Source organism: Oxyura jamaicensis, chromosome 3 (assembly GCF_011077185.1).
Source record: "Oxyura jamaicensis isolate SHBP4307 breed ruddy duck chromosome 3, BPBGC_Ojam_1.0, whole genome shotgun sequence".
NCBI classification, from domain to species: Eukaryota; Metazoa; Chordata; class Aves; order Anseriformes; family Anatidae; genus Oxyura; species Oxyura jamaicensis.
In genome coordinates this window covers 13,014,492-13,029,569 of record NC_048895.1, presented here as the reverse complement: position 1 = coordinate 13,029,569, position 15,078 = coordinate 13,014,492, and the positions used below count along the sequence as shown (strand labels likewise).

The following is a 15,078-nucleotide window of genomic DNA, read 5'->3' as shown; positions in this document are numbered from 1 at the left end:
CCTTGCATAACCCCCTTCCATGGCCTTCTCTTCACACTGCAGAAGAGACTCAGATGGGAGGTGCTTGGGCATGCTGTGCAGAGCAGTTCGATGGAACAGGACATGGCTTAGGATCCACCTTCTGTCTCTACACTTTTATGCTCGTGTCAAAGGGATGGGTTTTCACAGCAGCATCCAGCAATTCATAGGGAGAAAAGAAAAAAAAAATGAAGTTTTATCTTGAAAGCACTACATTTCTTTTCTTCTTTCACTCCCCAGAACATTCTATTTATTTCACTTTGCAGAGACTGTGTCAGACTTTGCTGGGAAAAAAGGTTTTAAGAGAGAACTCAGATGTATTCTTTTATGCGACACACATGAATAATTCAATTTTCTGCCATCAATAGCTTGGATTCCTCTAAATAAGCCATCTATCTAGGGGCTAGGAGGAAGAGTAGCAGGAGTGTAATATGACAAATGATGTTTCTGGATGGCACTGCATTTACACATGAACTCTAACAGGAGGGTATTTCAGCTAGGAGCGCATGTAATATTTCACTGCCACCACATTTGACAAGTTGTCTGTCCATTAGTTGTGGCATAAAGAACTCATAAGATATTTATAAGTATTCCAGAGATACCTAAATAGGGAATCATTTGATTTCGGGGATGGGCACAGAAAGGAGAAGTTCAAAGCTTTGACAGAATGCACAGCCTTCTGCTTTCATGCCTGGTAATTGCTGGAGCAAAGTGGGGCTGGATATGCTAATGAGAGCTGTTGCAGAGATGTTTTTCCCTCCAGAAAATTGTGATTTCCATGTAACACTATGCCAGGACCTGAAACACACTGCTGGTAAAGAAATGCCAAAGTTAAATACGGCTGCATTGTTGCAGTGAATGCCAGGACCCCTGCTTTGGATGTCTCCTGATCCTCTGCTATATCTCCCAAGATTTTCAGATTCCCTGCACCTGAAGAAGCAAGAAGATATCTGTCTCCTTGTAGGCAAGCTGTTGAAGACATTGATCTGGTGAAACCCATCCTGAAGGGGAGGACAGGCAGCAGAGCAGCAACCCCTGCAGCCTGGCTGGGTCAGCTCTTCAAACTGAAACCACGTCGCTGTCAGTCAGAACAGCTGGCTTTTCCCAGTACATTCGGCTGTGGTAAGGTTTTCTGCAAGAAAACAACAATCTTTCTGCTTGTCAAAAGTCTGAGTCTCTTCAAAAACAAAAAACAGAAAAACACTGACCAGCAGGGTGCATTAAAGCTGTTCCTTGCGTGCGTCCACAGACTCCAGGTAAGTATTACATGGTGGGGCTCATTACAAGAAGATGAGTTAGATTTTTCCACATTTCCAAGAAACTAAATATCCAGTCCTGAAACCCCTGAGGCAGGTGCTTTGCATTAACACAGGCGGTGCCAGAGAGATGTGAGCAAGGCCAGAAAGGAAAAATCTCACAATGCCAGGGTTGTTTTGTCTTCCAGAAGACATCTTACTAAGATGCCTGCGTTGACAATCCACTTTCCTTGCCTGGATGTGCATGGCAAGGAGGTAGCTCCCAACTTCCAAGAGATCAAAAGACAACAGCTCTTCTGCATGAAGCTTCCCTCTTTGCTAAAGTTTACAAAAGGGAGATGTTGTTTAGCATTTAGTTGCTGTTGATGCTTTTTTCCCCAGAAGGAAGTGCCAAAGCAGATGTATAAAGACAAAAAAGCCTTACAAGAACTAAACTCTGATCTGTTCTTAGGCTGTGCATCTCCCATCCCTCCATGAACTGTGGCATGACAGTCAGTGTGGCAAGATACTCAGAAATGTGCCATGCACTCTGGGTTAGAGAAACAAATCCCTTTGAGTCTCTCAGTGTGGAAGCAGAAGATTGCACCTCTCCTATGTTATCCTCTCTTGCTGTTCTCCTAACTTTTGCTCCCAGTCCTTCTACTAAACCTTTCAACCCTACTTTGGGTGTATGAGTAATTTAAAAATGCATTTTCTTCTCATCAGTAACTGGTGGAAAACAAAGTTTTCTACTAAAGCTTTCTACTGAGCCAGACTCATGGTGCGTGATTCAGATGCTGTATTTTTCATTTGGACAGATAGGCTTTTTTTTTTTTTTTTTTTTTAATGTAGTTAAAGATCTAGAATGGTTAATTCATCCACTTGGTGACTGCTGTCTTCAAATACTTTTCTTCCATTCCTGGAGTCTCAGCACATGCAGGTGTATCTGTAGCAAACCTCTGTACTAATTAAGCCCAGGGAAGGGCATCCTTACACCTCTTTGTTTACGAGCACAATAACACAGAAGGACAGGAAAGAGAACCCTGGGAAAACGATGCACACACTGTTACAGCAAGTTACAAACATTTGCAAAGGCATGGGGAGATAAACTCTCTCCTTTCTCCCCTCGAGATCATGGGAGGAGGAGGGTGAAGTCCCTTTCCCCAGATCTCCATTTTTACAGGTGGTTTTCTAGCAACAAGTGTTTTCTGTGCAAAGCTAATCCAAGCTCCTGGGGTGCCAATGGATGAAATGCCCTACATTGCAAAGGCACTTTAAAAATCCCACCAAGAAATGGCAAAATATTCTTGGTACAAAATATTTTGTTGTTGTTGTTTTTGTTCTGCATATTTCCCTGGTCTTTTTTTAGCCCATTCTAGCTAAAGAAAGCCTTGCTGGATTGACAAGAGGTCTTTTATTTTTTTCTGCCTCAATGTCAGGCCAGATGTGTCAATAACACCATTAGGCAATTACTGCCTGCTGCAGTCACTTGCATCACAACTGCTGCATGAAAGAATCTAGGGCAAAAAGGCAGCATCTAGGCCTTTTATTATGATTTTATAAAAATGAGATTTCCCACAGCCCCTTTGAGATGCTGTAGAAGGGTGTGATTTGAGCTAGCACCATCATGGGCCCCGGAGAGAAACTTCTTGTCTCCCTGTGGAGGTATTGAATACTACATTGCTGGCACGCACTGGGAAAAGCACCTCTCTCTCCATACCTTACCAATACAGAGAAGAAGGAGGATAAAACAGTCAGGCTCTTGTTGAGCTGCCCCTGCGCAGGGTGAGACACTGGTATTACAGGAGGTGAAAAAAAAAAATTTAGGACTTGTTAGGTTTCGATGGAGAAAACCCCGGCAAGAGAGAACACGAGAAAATAATCTCTAGATCTCGTCTTGGACATTCAGATTGAAGCTATGCCTTTGCTCCAGACTGCCAAATGGTCTTTGCTAGCCTAGGAGCCTATGATCAATGCTGGAAAATGTTTTGTAATTAGCAGCATCATGAACACACTCCATTCCCACACACACTGGGCAGTAAAAATCTATGCTACCTTTGGGCAGCTGGTTTCTGCCAAATAGCCAAAGATTTTCTAAAGCTAAAAATGCATCATTTAAGAAAGAATGAAGCTGATTTCCATAGAGTGCCCCATTTGGAGAACAAAATGTATATTACTTTAGTGTGAGCAATCAATGAAGCACAGGAATCTAGTGAAAGAAAACATTGCATTTGGGGTGTAATGAAGTGTTTCTCTCTATCAGAAAAAAAAAAATCTTTTTCAAATGCATGGGATTCATTGTGGCTAGAAAACCAAAGGCTCCTGGTTTTGTTTTCACAAAGAGGCGTGTTTCATGTTTGAGCCAGTAAGCAAAACTTTATAGCCAGCTCAAGTCAGGAGAAAGTATCAGATGATGTTGGTCTGTCGAGTAAGACAAGATGTGGACAGATGCTCCTGGCCCCGACATTACCAGCATTTAAGCACATAGGTCTTCTTTACTTTGTGACCAACCAATTCACTGGGAATATCCACAGAGCTGGGACTTTACCTAATAAATAAAGATGAGCAAATGCTCACTGTCCTGGACAGAGGAGAGAGCAATATGTCTGATCCCAAGAAGACCAGAACTCAAAAGCTGTGCACTTAAGCCCATTTTGTTCTCCCCCCCAAGCCTTCCCCAGGGATCCCAAGCGGCATCTGACCTCTAGCTCCTGGAAATCCTCCTCCTCCTCCACATCGTAGGAGAGGGTGTGAATCTTGATGTCATCTCCCGAGAGGTCGATGAACTTGCTGTCCGGGTACTCCAGGCTGTCCTTGGTGGGGGAGCGGTCCTCGATGAAGGTGGTTTCACAGCACTCCGAGCCGATGCTCTCACCCCATGAGCGCAGCACGTTCTCCGAGTAGAGGATGATGTTGGGCCGGTAGTGGGACTCCACTGTCTGCTGCAGCATGTTGGGATCCAGGAGCTGCTGCACGGGGTCGCTCCTGCCGTTCTCCAGGCAGCTTGGAGAGGAAAGGCTCCCTGCTCGGTGGCCCTGGTACTGTGGGGTTGGGTACACGGAGACCAGACCATCTCGGCTCTCTGCTACCAAGTTCCTTGTGTTAATTAAACCATTCCTTTTCCCGGCTTCGGCGATCTTATTGTGCATCAGCACGTTGTTTTGCTCAATCAAGCCATCCATACTGGGAGGTGTCTGAGGGAGCGGGGTGGGCGGTCTGTGTTTTGTTGTACCTTAGAGATGGGTCACACTGGGGCAGTGGCCCCCATTTTCCTGAAGAAGAAAAGAAATAGACACCAAGGTGAGGACATAAGCAGTGAATGGCGTATGAAGGCACCCAAATCAGCTTGTCTTTAGTATTATCTCATGAAGAAATACAGCCTCATGTGTGCATGCACCTAGCTTTCCAAATATATCTCCACTTGGAAAGACAATAAAAATAAAATAAAATATCAAATAAATAAATAAATAAATAAATAAAAATAAAATAAAACCACCAGTAACAAAAAACCATAAGGTGACCAGGAGCAGATGATAGTGTGTGGTTACAGAGAACTTCCTGAGATGTCTTAGTAATGGTGGGCCCTGTCAGAGAAAGGCAATGGTGCCCACTCCATCCACACCCATATACCACTGGCATTCTGAGGATAACATCCCCTTACTGTAAATGCTCTGATAAGAGAGATTTAAAAAAATAAAAATAAATAAAAATAAAAAGAAACACCCAAACCAAACAAAGATAAAAGATAAAAGAACTGTTTTCAGTTCTTGGAAAGCTGTAATTATGAAGGGCAGGCAGCTGGAGTGCTCAGCTGTCAGTCTCTGTGGCTACCCTTCACCCTTGGCAAGTGCTTTGCTACCCTTTGAAAATACAGCTGAAGCAAAAAAAAAGAAACAACTCTCCTTAAGTTGAATGAAAAAAAAAACAACACCTGAAGGCAAAATCAGATCTGACCCATATGAATTAAACCTCCTCTGGACAGGACCTCAAATCCTCAGCACTGCTCTGGGTGTGCTGCTTCTTCCAACTCCTCTGAGAGTGCCCAGTGGTGACAGATCAAAGGGCTGTGACCAAGCTGTTTGGCATGAGCAGCCCCATCCTGATTCACCAAACAGGGGCACAATTGCTTGAGCCCCAGGACCTGGTCATCTCCTTTTGCACATGAACAGCAACTGTTTTCTGTCTCATCAGCCCACCCACCTGTCTCTGTTTTGTGTGGCTTCCACAAAGGTATAAGAAATCAAAGGGATAGCTCAGAAGGCTAAATGTACTTTTCCCCAGACCAAATACTTTCTCACCAGGACACCTCTTCTGCTCAGGTGCAGTCAAAGGAATAAGCTTTTTGAAATACAGTTGTACCCATCACGGCTGTAATGAGCTCAGGATTTTGTTTCTGGGCGAAGCCATAGGAATCACAGAAATGCTTCTGCCTTCAAATACACTTTTTAAGGTTTAAATACATTTTTTATATTGTTAAGGTAGGATTACCTGTCCCCAAAGTGCTGCTTGGAGGAAAACAAGAATTGCACATGCAAACAAACATACATATGTATTTTCACTTGATGCTTTCTCTCTATTTCCCCTTTATAACAGAGATCTTCTAACAGAGCAATGGCTAGCAAAAGACTAAATGTATTTCCTCTATAAAATTTTAGGCTTCAAATATTTTCACTCTCCCTTTTGGATTACAAGAGATATTTAAACCCCTAAGAGCTGGTCTCCTGTTCTTACACTACGAATGAAGCAAGAAACTCATTTAATGTGCAAGAAAACACTTGTTTTAACATGTAGAAAACCCATTTTAAAGTGTTGGCAAATAGTTCAGAATTTGTTCTAAATGAGCTGTCAGGAAAGCTGCACAAGTGAAAATACATTATGGTGGGATCCTGTGGAATTTATGCTGCACTTCTCTCAGCCCCAAACCCGGGGAATGTGCTGGCAAAATTAAAACAATTTGCAAATTAGTTTGGAAGCTTGGACTTAGTTTCACCAAAGGAAAGACTTAAATCCCTTTGCAGCGGATAAGACTGAGAACAGGTGCTGTGCCTTTCCAAGGAAAACGCCTTTCCCTGTGTAACTACATCTCTGCTAAATGAACTGAGGACTGAGCCCTCTCTCCAGTCACGGGGGGGTAACACTGAGTAGCAGCTTCTGTCAGCACAGGCATGGTGGTGTAAGGTCAAGCTGCTTTTGTAGGAAGCAAGGCAAGAGTACATGGGGAGGCCAACAAGTCACACATGTGCCTTAGGACAGGTCCTTGCAGAAATACCATCTTCCATCCACTGCTCTGCAAGCATCATGGTCCCATAGAACAGTGCCAACATGCACAGTCTCCTGTAGGCTACTGAGCAGTCCCAATTTCCTTGTTTAGACTCCAGAGGCACAGTGGGACACAGATACAAACTGAGTTGGGGAATACCTGCTGCTTTACCTGGATTTAGTGGGGTCATTTGCTAAGGGCACTGTTCTGTCATCTGTTTGCACATAATCACTCCCCTTCTTCCATCCTCCCCTCACAGAATCACAGAATCACAGAATTTATAGGTTGGAAGAGACCTCAAGATCATCAAGTCCAACCTCTAACCTAACACTAACAGTCCCCACTAAACCATATCCCTAAGCTCTACATCTAAACGTCTTTTGAAGACTTCCAGGGATGGTGACTCCACCACCTCCCTGGGCAGCCTGTCCCAATGCCTCACAACCCTTTCAGTAAAGAAGCTCTTCCTAACATCTGACCTAAAACTCCCCTGGCGCAACTTTAGCCCATTCCCCCTCGTCCTGTCACCAGGCACGTGGGAGAACAGGCCAACCCCCACCTCTCTACAGCCTCCTTTAAGGTATCTGTAGAGAGCGATAAGGTCGCCCCTGAGCCTCCTCTTCTCCAGGCTGAATAAGCCCAGCTCCTTCAGCCGCTCCTCGTAGGACTTGTTCTCCAGGCCCCTCACCAGCTTCGTCGCCCTTCTTTGGACCCGCTCAAGCACCTCGATGTCCTTCTTGTAGCGAGGGGCCCAAAACTGAACACAGTACTCGAGGTGCGGCCTCACCAGAGCCGAGTACAGGGGGACGATCACCTCCCTAGCCCTGCTGGTCACACTATTTCTGATACAAGCCAGGATGCCGTTGGCCTTCTTGGCCACCTGAGCACACTGCTGGCTCATATTCAGCCGACTGTCCACTATCACTCCCAGGTCCTTCTCCGCCTGGCAGCTCTCCAACCACTCATCTCCCAGCCTGTAGCTCTGCTTGGGATTATTACGCCCCAGGTGCAGGACCCGGCACTTAGCCTTGTTAAACTTCATGCAGTTGACCCCAGCCCATCGGTGCAGCCTATCCAGATCCTCCTGCAGAGCCCTCCCACAGGTACAAAAGAAAAGGATATCACCAGAGGCAGGAGCTGAGAAAAATGAGTAAGTTGTCACAAGGCTTTGCTCAGTTCCCTCTGAGCCTGCTTGAAAAATGTGCAAGGCTCCCTGACACATGACATAAACTGTTGGCCCCACTGAAGTCAGAGAGACTTCACCCAAAACTGCAAACTGTCTCAGAGGCATTCTTAGCTCTGCCATTAGTCCAAGCAAACAGGGATAGTCAGCAGAAATACTCTACAATTCTGCCACAGAGGTAGCAGGAATGGGAAGAGGATGTACAAACCAAATAGATACCCTCCCAGAGAAACAAAAGAGGAGGTCAATATTTTGGTCACTGCATCAATGGCTGCAGCAAAGCATGGGCCAGGCCTTGCTTCTTGGTGCACTCACATCATCCCAACAAATGCGTATTTTCTGGTTTGAGTAGCACTTGGGAAAATGCCATTTTAAAGCAGCTTTATCTCATGCCTTCGAGCTGCACTGTCAGATTCCCTTCATGTTGCCTCTACACTCGTGTATCATCCAGATAATGCTTGGCTCTGGAAACGCAGGTCTCACCCCAGGCGTTTCATTGACGGCTATGCTGTCTTCATGGAAAATGCTTGCTTTGAATTGGTGCAAATGAGGCTCTGCAAACACGGTGACACCAGGGCTGGCTGGTATGCAGACTGATATATGTTCCTCATGTAATTTTGAGAGGTCATTTTGAAAGGGTTGGATTACGAGGAAGGTTCACTACCACCTCTTTAAAGCTGTCTTACATGGCAACAGTCCAAAGTCACTGGAAACAAAAGCCATCCTTCAGTCCTTTCCACACTCCTCGGGAAGAAGAGGAGAACAGTAAAAAGAGGCCACAGGGAAAAATGCTTCAGCTTGCCCAAGTGATGTGAGACCCAGGAGCGCCTAAGGAAGTCAAAGGGATGTTGGTGCTGTCAGGATTCAGGACTGTCCCGAGCCACCCCTTGCTTTCTTTCCAATCACTTTCCCTGCTGCCTTTCTAATTGGCTGATTAGAAGGAAGATGGAGACTCAACAACATTTGAAAAGGTAATTTGGCTCCAAAGCCTTTGGAATGCCAACAGACGTGATTCTGTAAAGTCCTGAACCAGGACTGCTTATGATATATTCGGGATTCTACAGCTGATATCTCCACCATCCCAAGGACCTAAAGACAGATATGTTACAGGCTCCCTCATCACCCACGCCACCAAAGCATTAGCACACCCAACAGCCTGGCTTCAGCCCGTGCCCTCTCCCAGGCAATACCCAACCAGCAGTAAATAAGTGCCATGGATGTTCCTGAGAGGCATGAAGGGCAGAACCACCTTGTTTGGGCAGGTAAGAGAGTTTAGTGGCCTAGACACAGTTGATGTTGGACCATTCAGCTTGTGGGTAATAAGGTGGATCCGGGCCTGCCTTGTTTACTCGATAAGACAGAGCAGGTGGTGTTTGCTTAGTCCTACCACGGATCTAAGCATCTGTCTGGCCAGTGCCTACCTGCTGTGCATTTAAACCAGTCTTGTAAGCCAATCTTGAAGATTCTGAGTGACACTTTCCCCTTGGGATGAGGGAGGAGGGAAAGAAAACATCTGAAATGAGGCAAGGACAAAACAGGAAACATCCTTCCTACGCAACGCTCCTCCAGTAAGAGGGCTAATGCATTGCTCAAGGCATCCTCTCTGGGGCCCTGCATAGCAGTGCAGCTTGCATGCCTTGGGGAAGGTCAGCAAAGAGAGATGGGGATGGCAGCATGCAGTCAAGGAAAACTCTCACTTCAATCCGTAGCTGGCTGGCTACCTTTCCAGAGCTTGACCCAATGTCTCAGCTGTGCAAGCGTGTGGCTTAATGGTGAGGAAATGGTGAGATCCTTGTGCCTTTCCATTATAGTACCTTAATAACTAATAATAATAATAATAATAATAATGTGGCATTGATTTTTCTTTTCCAGGTGGAATTCCTGAGTGGCTGGCCATTAGGTTTAAATCAATAACACCTTGATTGCCAGTGCATTATGGTGCACAGCCAAAACAAGGTCAATGGCTGTCTGGGGAAACTGAGAAACTGTTGAGGTGCCCAGAGATTCTTCATCAATAAGAAAGCAGGATTAAGTGTTGTCAGCCACAAATGAAATCTCATGTCTTCTCTGATAAAAGAGAACCTTTTCTGGGCTTTTCATGCCTGAACCACTGGCTGAAGAGAGTTAAATCACACTTCCAAGGCCTTTGTTGCCTGCTGTTATCCTGGTGTTGGTAGGAGAATTAGACTTATGGTCTGGAATTAATTTCACCTACCTGACAATATTTCTTGGGATAAATTAATTGCAGTTAAGCAAGGTGCATAGGAGAGGCAGGCAGTCTCTCTGTAGAGTAACAGTACACCTGCAATCCACAGATGAGACCCTTTCAGCTTAATACTAACCTTCAGTTAAGTGAAGAAAGTGTTGTGAGTCCTCCAGGTTCAGCTGGAGGAGCAAGGGACAAGGGCACATGATTGTGAATGATGCTTGGGGGCAAAAGGCTCAGAGCCTGTACTCTGCCTGCAGTGACTCCTTGGAGGGGAGGCTGATCAGTCACCATCCTTTCATTAAGGGCTTTTCCTGGACTGACCTGCTCCAGGCTCACATGTTCGCAACTCACAGGCAGGTGCTAAAATGAAGAGTGCCCCAATTTCCAGGCCAAGCTGCAGCCTGGAGGATCCCGGATGGCAGCGCGACTGAGCAGACATCCTCTGATAGACAACCTGAGGCAATCAGAGGATATCTTCTCCGCAGGGAGCCAACACTCAAAGCAAAAAGAGAGCCACTCTCATTGTCTAGGACCTCAGCGAGGCCTCAAAATGATGCTGACAGGAAAATGTAACTCATCAGAGCCCTTTAAATAAGAGAGCTGTTCAATCTGCTCCAAGATGCAGAGTTAATTTAACTGGTTTGATTCAGGTTTCATTTGTCTTCACACGGTTTGAATTTCTCCCCACAAATCACTCACTGGTGCTCAGGCTAACCAGAAATAATTCTGCACTTTCAGACTTGAGGCTGGAACCAGAAGGGAAAACCAAGTTCAAGCTATTGACAAATACTAGATCAAACTTCGATCTACTTTTTTCCTTGGGGATTAGAAATTTTTACCTAGGTCTCTGGCACTACAAGTGGAGCTATTCATTATTTAAACCTTATTTTTTTCTCTCTCTCTTTTTTTTTTTTTTTAATTTTTTTCCCTTCTCTTCCTGTTTCTTATTTTAATAAGAAGCTGTAACCTGTGCCAAGATATCTCATCTGCAAAGCTGTGGTTTATTAAGCCATCACTTGTGTCACAGCAGAGCCCAGCTACGGTAGCTGCAGTGAAGCCTGTGCTCTGCTGGGTGTTCTGCAGGCTCCTCTGATGACAGTGGCTGACAAACTAATTAAGCAAAGGGTGTGAGGCAGAAAAATGCAAGCTGCAGAGAGGGTAAGGAGAGAAAAGCTAAACGCTGTGCCCCAGGCTCTGTCAGACAAGGAGTGCCAGCCAGCTCTGATAGTGCCCACCAACTCAAAGCTTCTTCTCTCTTCTGTAACCCAGTGAATGCTGTTGTCCTCTTGCCTCCACGGGGCTCTCCCTTCCATGCAGCTCTAGCACAGCCTCAGGTTGTTTCAGCCTTTGGGAGCCCCCTGCCAGGTACCAAAAGGTGTGAACAACCAGCTCAGTTACCTCTGGAAAACAAGACCAATACAGAAAAGCCCCAGACCTTTCTCCACAATGGATCAGAAAGACAGTTATCCGGACAGAACCACAACCTCACGGTCTTGTCTGGCCAGGAGAAACAGCATCAGCTCAAATATGACTCTGCACGAGTCTTTCCTGGATATAAGGACTAACCTTTTCCCCATGAAGAGAGTCAAGCATGGGAAAATAAAGGTTGTCCAGTCTCTGTCCTTGGAGATTTTTAAGACCCAGCTGGATGAAGATCTGAGAAACTTGTGACCCCAGAGATGACCTTGCTTTGAGACAGAGAGAGGACTAGAGACTACCTGTGGTTCCTTCAACCTGAGTTGCCCAATTATACAAATCTCTCTGTTCCTAGAAGATTCCCACCTGTCTCCCCTGTTCCCAAGAAGACACCACTGCTCCTGCACCTTCCTGCTAACCCCTCAGTGACTCCAAACCTAATGCCATCCTGGCCAGAAGGGATGATAACCACATCCTGTGCCACCAGCAGAAACTGCTGCTGCCTCGTGACTACTGGAGTCCACAAAGTTCTGTTGGGTTTGATGCTAGTTCCTATGTTGCTCAACAGAGAAAGGAGAGGGTAGAAAGCTTTCTTGAAGAGCTGCAAATAGTGAGACCTGCAGCCTGATAAAAAACACATTGAGAGGTTTGGAGGCTACAGGTTTTCTAGTGCAATCTTTCAGGTGTAAGTTTTTTTTTTTTTTTTTTTTTTTTTTTAATGCATACTGCATAGGCTTCAACATGGCTTAAGGTATTTCAAACATCTAGAAATTACAGCAGCACATATGGACCTTTTACTTGAGAGAAATCATCATGGATCTGGAGAGCTGATTTCAAAGTAAAATACTTAAGGAAAGGAAGGAAAAATGTCCTTTCCCCCTTGTATTTTTCTGTTTTGATTTAGCTGGGTTCATTATAATAGTTTTTGTTTTAAGGAAATGCTGTTACTTCAACAGCTGAAATTCCTTTTGACCTATTAAGTAAACTACAGGGAGTTTCATAAAGCAATGCAACTAACTCACACTGGGAGAATTAGGTATGCATGCATTAGTGATAGCTAAATGTTTAATTGCCAACAGTAGAAGTAAAAAGACCTCCATGCTATTTTAGTATTACCAATATGCAGCAAATCCACCGTGAGGCGCAGGCCTATCCTGCCCTAAAAAGGAGGGAGTCAGGGTGCAATGAGATGCCCAAGGTCACGTCAAACACAGTAGCAGAGCTGGAAATAAAATCCAGGTCTCTTGATTGCCTGTCCGGAGGTATATTTAAATGTGGAAACAATTACAATATGCATATTAGGTCTGCCTGAATAATTGGTTGCTTGATTCAGCAGCTGAACCAAAGAACAGAGGGGAAACAGGTGGAATTACCTCATGTTGACCTAAAATGTAAAATGTTCCCCCCGCAAGAAAATATTTCTTTTTGAGCAGATGGGAGCATCTTGTATTAGCCAAAATTAAATGTAATGTTTCATTTATTTATTTTTAATTGAACGAACTTTCTTTTAGTTCAATTTGCCTCAAGTTGTCTCCAATAAAAGATGACACATTCAGGCTTTTCTAGACATCCTCCTTCCCGACCAGTTTTGACAGCTTCAACAATTTATTGAGTTCAGTCCAAATTCACAACTTTTTTTCATTTGATGACAGAACTGCACTTTCCAGCTAATAAATAACTGACCTGAATAACAGCACCTGGCTGTAATGTAAATAACCCTCTCTGTTGTGGAAGGCGCCAGTATAAAAATACCTTGCCATCTGCACAACTTACGGCAATTACTTTGCAAAGTGAAAACAGTCAAAAATCAGGCTCTGTGCCTCTTTAAGCAAGAAATTCATTTCACCAAAGTAATCGGGGAAAGCTCAGTGTCAGAAAGCTATTATCAGCTACCGAACCACATCCGGACACATGAATGCTATGAATCAGTCTTGACCAAGCAGCTGGCCAGTTCAGCGTGAACCTGTAAAAACCAGTGGACCCTCTCCTAACTCTGCACCTCCGCATGAGTGGAGCCTCTCATGCACATGCCTGGTGTACATTCCTCTCACACCTCCTCCATCTCTCCTGGCTGCAAATCTGTAGCCTCCTCTCCAAGCCTGGCCATCCAGGAGCTTGCAGAGCAAAGGATGCCTTTGTGCCAGCTTGCATCGCTGGGTCCTTTGCAGCACTGCTGCTCAGAGGCCCCCAGTACTGCAGAACAGGACCCCAAATGCAAACAACCACATGACACCCCTCTGAGCCACCCCCTCAGTACTTCACACTGGGCAGACTGAGGCATGAGGAGTGATTCTTGCTATAAAAGCCCTACCGCTCCCAACAGATGGCCAAGCTGACGTTTCCTCTCCCTCCAGCCATCCCATAAAGCTGTGCTGCAAAACTCCCCGATTAAGTCCAGCCCAATAAAACTGACCTTCATGAGACCACAAGTAGAGGTACACACAATAAAACAGCTCAGGTCACTACCTTCAGCGGAGTGGTCAGGCTGAAGGATCTGTTTGCCAACTCCAAGAGCAGAAAACTGTGCTGCTGCCTTTTGCTTTCAAAGCAGGTGAATGCGGCTGTTCTCTGGGGTGTATAATTGCATTCTTAATTGTGCTGAGTGCCCTCTCTGAGAAAAACTTCATCCAGCCGGAGTCCCATGACTCTCCTGCATGCAGTGGCGAGCATTCCCAGCCTCTGACCGAGGGCTGCTCTAGCTTGTGGGGAAAACTTTAGCTTAGACCCATGCTTATCATGCCAGGTTTGAGGCCAGAGCAATTGTTCTCATGGATTTAACCACGATCCATGCTTTGCAGAGTGAAAACCTGCACACAGCTAAGTACTTGTTTCACTGCACGTCATCATTTACTTGACAGACAAGCCGTATCCTCTGGTGGGAAGATGCAATGCCTCAGTCCTCCTGGATCCTGCACCGCAGAGTCTACATGGTTTCTGAGAGTCAATCTAGATTTAAAGGTCTGGGTAAAAGTGAATTACCACAAAATCTCTCTGCCTAATTTCAGTGTTGTGCCTGGTGTTGCAACGGAATTGAAATTCTCCAGCCTAGAATAAACTACCTGATGCTCTGCCCTGCAGAAACCTGCAGCACAGCGAAGTTCTCCTGCAGCAGGCAGCAAAGCATTTAAATGAACCCAGAGTGCATGAACACAGGAATATCAGCATCACAGCATCCCCTGGCCCTCTTGGTCTGCTTGTGGGCTGAGTCTGGTGCCTCTCTTTGACCTAAAATCCCTGTGACCAGGCTGGTGCACAGACAGAAACACCCAGATGTGTGACGCTCTAAGGCAGGATTTAAGATCTTCCTCAGGAAGGAACGATAAATAAAGAGAGGACTGAACAGGAAAACAGCCTGGTGGTGTAGGCTCAGTGCAAAATGAAGGTGTCCACTTCTTCTGCCCCAAGGAAAGCACTTCAGGGTTGTAAGTCACTTTGTTAGCAAAATGCTCCTGTGATACTGTAAAATTGCTAGTGCTGGTTCATCAGGGCGAGGATGATTAGATTAAGCAGCCACTGCTGGGGCAATAAAATCAGGCTTGCTTCATCAGGCTCTAGAAGAATTGCAGAGCCTGAAATATGCTGTGGGACAAAACCTTTACAGAAGTGATTTAGATATAGCAAGACTGGTAGCTGGAGGCAGATAGGACAAGCAGGGAAATGCTGAAAAACAGTATCAATGGGTGTACATTGACCTTTACAGACCTTTCTTAACCCCATATTCAACCGTCCCTGAAGAAATCAGAGCTGAAATGAAACA

At 45.3% G+C, this 15,078-nt stretch overlaps 1 protein-coding gene across 3 annotated transcripts in view; it reads right to left on the bottom strand.

The window, feature by feature from the left end:
- Positions 1-15,078, bottom strand: part of SYNDIG1 (synapse differentiation inducing 1) — a 76,389-nt gene that overhangs the window by 57,559 nt on the left and 3,752 nt on the right. For all 3 annotated transcript variants that reach the window (XR_004749897.1, XM_035323116.1, XM_035323115.1), the window contains exon 2: positions 3,956-4,525. Coding sequence is in view for 2 of the 3 variants with exons in the window: in XM_035323116.1 (XP_035179007.1) it covers positions 3,956-4,435 (480 nt within the window). In the remaining variant the exon portion in view is untranslated. The remainder of the gene's footprint in view (positions 1-3,955; positions 4,526-15,078) is intronic.